At 39.1% G+C, this 11,707-nt stretch overlaps 1 protein-coding gene and 1 long non-coding RNA gene across 4 annotated transcripts in view; one reads left to right on the top strand and one right to left on the bottom strand.

Moving 5' to 3' along the window:
- Window positions 1-4,327: 4,327 nt before the first annotated feature.
- spn-E (tudor domain containing 9 protein spindle E) overlaps window positions 4,328-11,707 on the bottom strand; it is a 39,682-nt gene continuing 32,302 nt past the window's right edge. For all 3 annotated transcript variants that reach the window (XM_086972443.1, XM_022850451.2, XM_022850452.2), the window contains exons 8-10: window positions 7,972-9,552; window positions 7,540-7,698; window positions 4,328-5,603 (exon numbers count right to left, since the gene is read on the bottom strand). In XM_086972443.1, the coding sequence (XP_086828569.1) occupies window positions 5,478-5,603; window positions 7,540-7,698; window positions 7,972-9,552 (1,866 nt within the window). In that variant the 3' untranslated portion in view covers window positions 4,328-5,477. The remainder of the gene's footprint in view (window positions 5,604-7,539; window positions 7,699-7,971; window positions 9,553-11,707) is intronic.
- LOC111270310 (uncharacterized) overlaps window positions 4,503-11,707 on the top strand; it is an 18,229-nt gene continuing 11,024 nt past the window's right edge. Inside the window, exon 1 of the long non-coding RNA XR_002686248.2 lies at window positions 4,503-4,644. This is a non-coding gene — a long non-coding RNA (uncharacterized LOC111270310). The remainder of the gene's footprint in view (window positions 4,645-11,707) is intronic.

The raw sequence follows: 11,707 nt of genomic DNA, 5'->3' as shown, positions 1-11,707 counted from the left end.
CATACATACATAGGGATTACTGTACAAATTGACGAGACGAAACCCTCGATTGTTTTTTCAACCGTCTGCACGCCAAAACATCAATTTTAGGTATGGAAACGTGTACTGCATTTTTATTTAGTTCATTAACATTTATCGATTGGCCTCAAGGAAGCCCCCTTTCATGGAACTCCATGTTAAGTTGTCACCTCTCGGCGCATTTTCAACATGAAAGAGATCCGGGTATAAGGTAAAATATTCTTTTTAGTATCAAGAATTAGACATTCTACACAGGCATCCAGCTACTACTCGTATAGTAAAAAATTTACTTTCAACAAAAATTCCCTCAAAACACCGCCTTTCTCGTAGACATCTATAACAATTCCTGCAAAAAAATGTAAAAAACCATTTTGCGAAGGTTTATATCGCAAAAACTATTAACTTGCCCACACTAGGATTAAGCTCTATAGGATGAATAAAACAAGCACCTCCGCAGAAAATTATTCGTCTAATCAGCTCTTCTTACACGCAGCTGTACCCATGATCGTACTCCAGGGATGCACCAGATCAGTCCAAACCCACGATTTTAATAGGTTGGTTTGGGTCAGATAGACAACCAAAAAGGCACGTGTGTAAATGTATACAGATAGATTGGAAGGGCTCGCAGGCTTTAGCCCGCGCCTGTTTTGTGTTGACTGCTCCAACTAATCCGATTTAGGTGATATCTAAGCTAAAGGGCGAGTTAACATTAATAATTTTCTTGTCTGTAGTCACTTTCGTAGTTTGTTGTGTGTTCGTCAAGGCTCAACCAACTCTCAACCAAAAATCTTCCTTGTGATATGTTGCCTTTCGATGCAATTCAGTGATTACAGGTTTTTTTAGTGTCAGCTAATTTACTCTGCTTCCGGAACGTACGTGAATAGGGTTGGCCGACCTCTGAGAAACGTACTAAATTTAGCCGACTTGTACGAGATGTTATTAGATTAATCTATTGATTTCATTCCTGGGACATCACCGAGGCTTACGGATTTTTCTATAGAAAATAATAACATAGACATAAAATTAAGATTCACTCTGTTCTTCTCACCAAACCATAAATGCTTCTAATCGTTTTTTATTAGTAGTTACAGATTCGTTTTGAAATTCGTTAATCAAGTCATAATGTGGATATATATTTAATCCTACGAATACCTTTTGTTTTATACATTGATTATCAAACCACCACCAAGATACTACAAGGGTTTTTGTTTTTGCTTTTTTGACAATAGGTAGCTGTATACGCTAACCTAGAATATGTTTCGATTGATGTATTGACTCTAAGGCGTTACGAAGGCTTAAGCACATTTTCACTTTTTAAAATTTTTCTTGTTTATAAAAATTTACATATATCCGTTTGACACTTTCCAAAAAATGAAACAAGAAAATTTCTACGAAAATAAATTTTCTAAATTCGCCGCTTAAGCTATCCGATTGTTATTTGTTAGGAATTCGGTCAAGGAACGACCCGAAACGCATTTTCGCCCCACCGTTAGATATGCAAACCAGCACAACCAATAGAGTTTTTGCACTTTTCACTGAACAATGTAAATTTTTGATACAGGTCTATCGACTCTCGTCTAGATCTATCGACTGACGTCAAAATAAATCCTTACATATAACGCCATACGAAGTTTTTACCTTTCAAATGACATTGTCAACCCAAAAACTGAAATTTAGGTGTATGAACATGTATTGTGCTCCGATTCAGCTCATCGTTTGCTTTGGTACCTAAGATTACTTCCCGTATATAGAATTCCACGTGAAAAATTTTAATCTCAGTGTCATTCAAACTAAAAAACTTCTGCATTCGGTTTTAGCCTTTTTACGCCGAAATACCAACTTTAACTAGAGGAAATGGGTGAACCGAATCTCGAAACGGTTTTCGACCGTTTCATACCAAAATTTCTTAATACCGCTTTTTCTAGAATAATCGAGAGGACACATTTTGCTATGCCATATGTACAAATCCGTAAGCATTAAGAGAGAAAGTACGCTGAGAAAGTTAAGAAGGCATGTTTCCTTGCATTCCCCCATCTTTCTGACCTCAGCCTGCTCGCAGTTTCAATCTTTGTTTCGTTATTTTGCGGCCTCCGTTGGACAAGAACTGAAAAACGCCTCGGACGCACTTCGCGAACACTTCCATGGTCTTAATACCACCTTGCGTCATCGCCAACACCATTGATTAATCTGATGCATAACGTTGCATTCTATGTTACCAGTCATTGTAGCACAGCAATGATGAAATGGCAAAAATGTATTATATGCCTATAGTAAACCTAGGAAATACGAACTGTCACTTGAGGTTTCAAAATCGAGCCGCGATGAATGCATTATTTCACGTTGGGAGTGGCTGCTCGTCTGTACGTATATATTTATCATTCACGTGTTTGCTAGTAGCTGCGTCTCTCACAACGCCGTGTGCGTGAATGGCATTGAGTCTGACGTTTGATGTTACAACATCTCTCGGTTAATTACCTCCCTAACGACAGCGCGCTACAACGGCCTCCTCCTCCAACGGCCCTGGCACCTTTGAACGCCTGCTCACTGTAGCAATGCGTCACTGACGTTTCCCTTCGTGAAACTTTTACTGTTTGGATTATTTATTATAGGTGATATCTTATGCTTTATAGCAGCTTTCTCCTTCAGTTTTATTCGGACGCGGACTCCTTTTCTACCACCAAACTGTAATGGAACACACCGTTAGTTAAAAATTGACAATGAGCTGCTTATTGTTAACGAAATGTTATATATACATGTACACGAAGCTCTCATAAACATAAATGGGAAATTATCTCATAATTACTGCAGCTCTACACCATCACTGCTTCCCTTGCCAAAAATCTTGGTCTCGCTTTGGATTTCTCTTTTTCCCAAAATGCCCCATAACATTTCTTCAGCGGGATAGGCCAGTAGGGCTGGTTGCCCTCTTATCCCGAAAGGCATGGAAATATGAACTGGCAACGTCTGTCATCGTTTTCGGTACTGTATTCACCGCAAAACAAAATTAGCTGACTGCAGTCTGAATGAGATTCACACTATCTATGCGTTTACTCACCATCTTTATAACATTTCGTTAATTATTGTTCTAGAACTACAATCATGCCTCTCAAGCTTGCTTCCACCAGCTAAGGCAACACCTACCAGGAAACACTCGGTTCGAAGTTAACACCGAATGAAAGTTCGGTAACAGCAAGTTGCCCGAGCAATCATGAGACAGAGTTTCTCAAATCACGCGCGCGTGGCAATTGGGGGTTCACTAGATGTACGATTCGATGAACAACTTATGCGAATTCAAGAGGTGAAGTGCGACGCAACATTCCAGTTCAAACTTGTTGACGTGCAACTTAACGAAGAGTAACAAGCGATGTTAGCATCTCAGAATTTACAATAATTAATAACAATGTTGCTTTATTTACGAGTTGTGTGTATGACGAGTTATGGGGAAAGGTATGGTGATATGGGAGAAAAACTATGTGAACCACTCATTGTTTCTAGCGAAGGAATGTTATAATCCCGAACTTTGTTATTTTTTAAAATACACACAGGTCGAAAACTTTCCATTTTTCGCTCTTCGACTAAACTCTAAATACTAGTAGAGTAATATATGACAGCTGGTAAAATTTTTTTGCGTTTGATCGAATTTGTTCTGAATAGTAAACAGCAACAGTCAGCTCGTTCTTCTATCATTTGTTCTAATACTACATCTTCAAAGGTAGATTGCAAGATCATATGTGGAACCTGCTTGTCAGTACCACTGAAGTACTCTGTTCTGGCACTAGTTATTCTATTATATGTCTATGTTGTCATATAATTTCTTTTAACAGAGATTTTGACGAACCTATTAGTGACATTATTCGTACACAGCATTATTGTCAGCACAAATACCACATTACGGATAACATTACGATCGTCGATCAGAATTTACGACGGGCCATTATCTATGCCCAACTATGTATACCCAGCGTATTTAAAGTAGCACAGTTGTTTCTGTCTCACCTCATTTCTTGAACAGAACGCTAATCGTAGACGTACCAGTACCTAGGCTGCCATAGGAAGTGCGGCTCCAACTGCGCAGCCGCACTTCCTATGGCAGTCTTGCCTCGCACGACATATCTAACCTGGCAGTGAACGGTTTTAAAATACTGTCTTCTCTTGCCTTTATCGCAGTCCAATTTTTACTTCCTTTAGCTTTGTTGAATGAACACCTTCTTTATACGAAATTATTAAGGGCATGGGCGCCTTCAGTTAGTATTTTCGAAATAATAGGAGCCATATAATGAAGGGTTTTTTGACGAATATACTAGTAGGATTATTTTTTCCACCGTAACACCGTTTATTTTTGAACGACGAAGCAACACCTCGAAAAAGGTACGCAGAAACAGAAAAGCAAGTGTAATTTTTTTGTCAACATTACATCAAAGTTGACTGTTGCTAGTAGCGTTATGGATCGAGGAGTTCCTTGAGCCTTGAGCATCTCATTTACTATAAAACAACCAGCAGTACGAGGTCGCAGATTTGTCTCCTGCCGGCCAAAAACCGTTTTCTATTGCAAAGACTGAAATCTGTCCGTACCGGAAACGACACGTGAGTGTTCAGTAGGCTAATATCAAGGGCAGCTTACAGACGGTGAGTTAACAAGTGAAAAATAATGTTGAGTCTCTAGTGAGCACACTTTTGTGAGTTCGGTGCCGTATACATTTCACTTAACTAGCACTTCGTAGCAGTCAACTGTTTATAGTATACTGCTAGGATAGCCACTGATCATCAGTGATAATATCATAAATACTGCCATTTGTTTGGATACTGTGATTATCTAATTCATTCATTTTTACTTAGCAATCTAATAGGCTTTTATAGTTATTTACTATGGCTAGCATTTATTATAATAAGTGCTGTAAACTTCACACATTACAGTATAGAGATATTGTCCGCGAACCGCCTCCTATCAAACCAGTAGCCACTAGAAGCGTTTCTTTATACATTGTTAAATCGTCTTAAATTCAACAGGTATTTGAATCCGAATAAATGATATTTCAAATACAAAACGTCGTAGCGATTTAGAAGTCTATGCCAAATCGACCAACATTCTTAATGAAATGCCACCATACTCATATCGTCATACCCTGTCCTCTACAGTGCCACAATAGTTATATGCCCTTCACTGGTTCTAATTTTGACCGCGTCTAATTGGTTGCCGCTGCGCCGATGGATAAACCAACTACTAATTGATTATAAGACATCACTTGACACTCGCGCGAACACACAATCCCATTCGTTCATAGTTGAAATTACGACGATCTATAGCGATTCTCTCAGTCTATTCTCCTGAAGTTGATGGACTTCGACACGAGGCGCTGACTGATTGTTACTTCTGTACACTGCAATCAATAACCGAGCCAGCATAGGGACACTAAACAGTAGTCGTTTTAGTATAGAATACTTATATTCATGACTTAATACTACCGAGTAGATTCCTTCCCACCTAACTCTTCATCGAAGTCAGACTTTCCTCTAAGCTTCTTATACTGAATGCGATGTTCTTCCTTTGCCATGTGCTCACGAGCATCACGGCGGTTTCCGAAAACCTGCAGCGCGAAAATCACAACGGTTAGCTAGAAATTAAAAATGTTTAGCTTTAGTGGGGCATCGATATTAGTGGGTAAAAAATGCTTCGAGCTAAATCGATTTGAATACAAAAAACTAGAAAATAAGAACCTTCGAAATCAGTCATGTAAACAATACCCACTGATTTTCTTTGTGTACGCTATTACTTGCGGCCTGCAAACAATGAGCTGTTACAATAAATTGCATTTTTCTTCTTAAAGAGTAGCAGGCAATAAACTCCTCTCTGTATACGATCTTTTTCAAAAAGCGTGACCTTTAACGTTACATCACATCTTACATGTACAAGCAATAACCATGCTGTCTTCGAGACATTAGAGTTAGAAAAATTGGTACTACATGGAGACCTGCAAGTGCGGCCTGCAGTCCACAAGACGTCCAACCATAGAAGACACAATAATAGAAGTCTAGGAGAGTCGCGTAACCCTTCGAGCTTTAAAGGCTACGCAGCTGACTACACGAAGCTTGCGTAAAATGTTTTAAATCATGTATGAAGATTTCTGAGTGCGTGTATTTCTGTGACTCATCGCATAAGTTTTACAACACTGTAGCATTGCCTTGCAATCCTTTAATTAGTGTCAGCAAAGTGCATAAATCAAATTTAATTTGACTTTGATGGCAGCTACGAAGCCCATGCCCAGTCACACCTGAAAAATCAACCAAAGTACTAGACTTCTCAAAAACAGATCCAGTCGATCCCAGCTCATTGCTAGAGAATATGTGATAACAAGAGTAACGCAGAATCTTTTGGACTGGGTCTTGTACTTTATATTTTACAGAATTAATAAAAACAAAAAAAAGAACAGGACGTCTCTGGGGACAGGTAAAATACCTAAAATGACATTGCTAGTTTTAGTGAACGAGCTGTTGAAATTTCGAAAGGGTCTTGTGACGAAACCGGCTCCAATACCCATTAAAGTCAGGGTGATCTGTTTTGCGCTTTGTCTTTTTACGCGGCATTGCCTTAAAGGTATCCCTAAGCTCTGCGTCCACTACCTATTATGATGTCAACAGTGATGTCAATATCATTGACAACGAAAGTAACCTTGGAATTTATGTTGAGGCATTCGACGGTCGGGCAGTGAGACGGGCGAACTGTCGAGAACAAATGAAGCTTTGGTCCTGAATAATACCAGAGTAAAGCCAATATTTTACAGCTTTCGGCTCCTTTTCTATCCATTCGCTTACCAACTTATAGTGGAATGATCCGAGCCTAATTACATCCATTGGAAGCGCGAACTACTCGGACAAGTACACATTATAATACAGAATGATAAAACGCAGAAATCATCAACAATGCCAATGGTACCAAATTATAGAGCCAAGTACCGTATGGTCGAACAGTGTTAATTGTGAGATATTACGTTTTGGATATGAATACATGTCTTTATAAGGTTTTGACTTACCAGGTAATGGATCTATTACGCTCAACAAAGGCGGACCGTTATCATGTATGAAACAATAGAAAGAAACACTACGGCGCTTTCTGTCTTTTTCAAATACCACCAGAGCTATGTTCGTAACTGCGCTAATGATACATCTGCTCTACGCAGGCTGCGGCAAATGAGCTTTTTTTATTGAGTATTTTGTTACTTCGCTTCAAATCCTGCGACGCCTAAAAGGAATAACGATTTTAAGAGGCTTACACATAGGAACTTCGAACCTAACTGAGGCAGCCGCTGTATCACTGGGTAACCTTGAAGCAGGGACCTTTGGCTTTGTCGGGCAGAAAAATTTGGCCGTCCAAGCTGCCGCACTGATAGCAGCTAACCCTAGCTTTTAGACTGGCAATTATTGTTTTAGGGCAGAGCGTGGCAATGTATGGCAAATCGTACCACACGTGTTGAAATCTATTCGTGTTCAGTATACGCATATATACATAAATGAAAGAAAAATTACCTTTATACATATAGGGCACATCAGGATTTGTATTTGATCGACCCCTTTTGCTGCTTCCATGAAATCATGTGTCTGTGTAAGCAACTCAAACATCTGTTTGGTTCTTATCGGAACTGCGCAGTGAGGTCGGAACAATGCTTGTCGTCGACTAGAGTGATCCTGTTAGAGAAAATTGCTATTATTTTAGCTATTCAATAGATATTGTACGTGAAACCTGAGTAATTTTAACGCGGATTCAGTAATATATACATACAATTTATCTACTATGGGTTATCGCAGTAAATATCTGGTTGCTTGCAAATTCGTTATTATCCACAAATACCCAGATTTCTCCAAATCTATCATCAGCCATTACTACCCATACGGTAATATCGGGAAATTCAAGCACTAAAGGATATGAAATCTAGAAACTATGCATTTCTTTATACGTACCTGCGCATCGTATCTTTTGAAAGCCTTGCTCCATTGGAACCGATATTCTGGTTCATTCTTAAGATCTGGAGTTAGACATTGTCTATTCTTGTTGTTGATGAATTTTAATATTTCTTGGACTAGTTTATCCTGTATGCGAAGAATAGGCAGTGAAGCCCATTCAAGAAACTGGTTGTTTCCACAGAATGCCTCGTTAAGCAGACTGCGTATGCGATTAATAATTTTGACATCGGTACGACCGAGTTCGTGCGAGAAGGGCACATCAATGTCGCTCTCAGGACAAACAGACTCCACGATTCCATCTTCGTTCTCTACCGCCCCAAGGCCACAAATAGCCCGAATATACGCTGTTTGGTTATCACTGCAGCGGTATTCCGCTCTAGGTGAGAACACAAGTGCTACAAACGGCAGCATCATATTTAGCTTCGGCATCAATGTTGTCCTAAGAAGTTGGAGACGTTTATCACTAGACAGCCGTTCACTGTGAGCAACAATAAAACGTCGTTGTACACCAATTTCGCCAAACATCACTTGATTGACACTCTGTTCATTGACGTATATATCTTTAACGTGATGATTTCTTTTAAGTGTATCAAGACTGCAAGATTTAGCAAGGGGGGAGCAAGGAGATCCAATAATCTCAATGTCAGAACTGCATTGATTTGGATCTGTGTAAACTTCGCCTTTTATAACACAGCAGTCCGAGTTAGCAAAATTTACGCCATGGTCTTCGAGTTCATGGATCTGGGACGAAATCTGAGGTTCGTCAAGAAAAACAGCAATTCGATCGTAGCGTAGTTGTTCGTTAATATGAATTTCTTCATCGCTCTCAACGAAAATGTCAACACGGAATACATTGTCTACTATTGAGTAAAGTTCGACACGACACGGCTTATTGATCAGTAGCTTTTGAAATCCCGTAGGTTTTACTGGCTTTCCATCGAGCGAATGAACGTTCGCTAACTGAAATTCATAAGCGAATGGTGCTTCATGGCTGCATAGAAGCATCGATAGCGGCAGTACGTACACTTGGTTTATCCCCACCTTTGATGTATTACCGTAGTCAATAAAAAATACGGTGATTCCGTCTGAAGAAATAGTAACGATTCGACTCCGAAACAAGATACCTTGATAAGCAGCTAACACAATCATTCCTACTTGGGGTTTAGTTACAACGGTGGGTGAGGCTTTTCTCGTGCCAAACTCATTATGAATCTCTGTTACTATATCTTTGAGCTGCTTCATGCGTTCTTCTAGTTGAAGATATCCTTGAAAAGCGTTTTCTTCATTCCACCATGATATTGTCCCTTTGAAATGGCTTTTTAAAGGCCACGAAGCCTTTTGTAACCTCGGTAGCTGTTCTACCTCTCGAGATACAACGACTACCCCTACGTCATTAGATTGACCCGATTTTTCATCCATTGGTCTCCCAACTTGATTTAGGAGGCGTTTTGCCTCCGGCTCGTGAATTCGTGGCAACTCTAATCTTCTGTGTAGTAGATAATATTTTTGACACAAATACATGCTACGGGGTACTTGATTAATATCATGGTTCTTGAATAATAAATAGACATCCGAACCCTGAAAGACAATTTAGCAAGTACATGTGGTTACTACTTATATACACCTATATTTGTGTAACAGGCAAGGACCCACCCTAACATAAAAGACGTCTACTGAGGAACCTAACCTAAAGAATCGTGTCCTGGTTATAATTTTGTCACACTCGTACATATAGGTAGACTGTTCAGTGAGATAAACAATAGACTGGAACACCAATCAACGTTACAAGCCTAAAAACCTCTTCGTTGAAATGTATTATCTTCTTCTCTGATGAAAATTATGAAGAAGTTCGAATTGGCTGTATTTCAGTCGTAGGTCGTAGCGTAGGCTCTCACCAATTAGCCCTCTAAAAACAAGAACCAGCATAAAATAGCTTAAAAGTTATTTATATTTAAAATTCGCACATTTAAACCCCTAGGATACTTAAGAATGTTATTCAAAGGCCATAACTTTCAGTCAGTTCTATAGTAAATTAGAGTTAGAAAGCTAATTTCTATCGCCGTCGGCTTAATGAAAATCGCATATCTATTACCGACCCGAAGTAGAAATTTATATCCTTTGCACCTTTTGTTTGGGTACATGAACTTCAAGTTACTCTCACACACTTGTTTTAGCCCTTCTCCGACATTAGGAAAACTGTAGGTCAGCGCATTTATGACTTCCAAGCGAATTCTTCATTGTGGAAGTTCTCCTCTTTTGCTTCGCTATCTGAACTTGAAGGCGCAATTTTACAAAACTGCCTTATTGCACGACGTTTGCACTCGTCGTCCATGTTAGTGTCCTATAACTCTTTGATTAGTCCTCTCTGTTATATTACCATCGTCTTTGTCGATTTAACGCGTTACCGTTTAGCGTACATTGCGCTGTTTTCACGCACGATACCATGCATCTGCACTTCATGCGCCATCCGTCTCTACCCACGCCCGCATTCTGTTGGAGGTGGCTTGGAGCCTAGACCACGTAACATGCTCCTATGTTTAAGGTTAATCTAGGAGATACTCCTTAATAGAATTAGAGTAATAGCCGAGTACCTTCAGGGCAAAGTCTTAGTTTAGGCGAGCTGAGTGTCAGCCCTAGACGACTGAACTTACCTCGGCCAAAGGACCTATTTACTAATTCTCATTTCCTTAGCTTATTCCAATACTGAACATGAACCCAGCTCTTTATTCAACAGTACAACGGGTCCAAAACATTTTAGGAAGGCATCAACTGCTCAAAAAAGGAACGGGTGGGTAGAGAAAAATACGCACGGGGTCCCATAGTAGAATAAATTGTTCTGCTAAATTAATCTCCGATACGAAAAGTGAGTAATAGTAAATCATGAATAGAAAAATACGATGCAGTTTTTTATTCTCGAATCCATTGTATAGAATAAAAATTCTTCTAACAATCCATAATTAATACCTAAGCAAAAGCAGTAAGATACATTTTGCTGTTGCGTAATATATTGTGGTCCACATATAAACAGATGTGTACGCACTAGTTCACTTATCATACATATCGAAAATATGATTCAAAAATAATTAAAAGAAGACTAAAGTTAAATATCCTGCGCAGTAGGAAGTGTAAAGGTTTTAAACTATAGTGCTCACTAAATGTTTGTAGTAACAGAGAAAAGTGTGCCCTTCGGGTTTCTAAAAACTGCAGTGAAAATCTGTTCGTCAAAAGTTACTTGACCAAGTCACTGCAAGAAAGCACAATGGTTACGTACATGCAGTTAAATTTATAAAATTGACTCCTGTTTTGTTCTTAAAGAAGGCCGAATCAAATGTCTACACATACATCAGCAGCCTTCTAAAATAATAAGCAACAATTTCGAGAGTCAACAGCGTGTGATCTTACACATTCTAGAAAAACATTTACACCCTGAGCTTTATTCCGCATATGGGCTTCGTAAAATTAATATCGTTTGAAGTTTAAAAGAATACTTCCAAAAACTATGGAAGTCAGTTTGAATATTATTATTTATTTCGATCCATAGTGCCCATACTAAGACGATACCAAAATAATTTTTTTCCTAAAACTGTACGTTACTAAAACGTTTTTTCATTCAATATTAACGTGCGCAGGCAAGCATACGTTGCACAATGATGTGCCGGGAAGTGTCGCTGCTTTAGGGACACGGGATCTTGATAAATGAAGACCATTAAGACTTGCTGTCCTGTCTATCAAC

The sequence above is a fragment of the Varroa jacobsoni genome, unplaced genomic scaffold (genome assembly GCF_002532875.2).
Source record: "Varroa jacobsoni isolate VJ856 unplaced genomic scaffold, vjacob_1.0 scaffold_1462, whole genome shotgun sequence".
Taxonomy (NCBI): domain Eukaryota; kingdom Metazoa; phylum Arthropoda; class Arachnida; order Mesostigmata; family Varroidae; genus Varroa; species Varroa jacobsoni.
The sequence above is the reverse complement of the archived record's forward strand: the minus strand, read 5'-3'. Positions and strand labels throughout refer to the sequence as shown.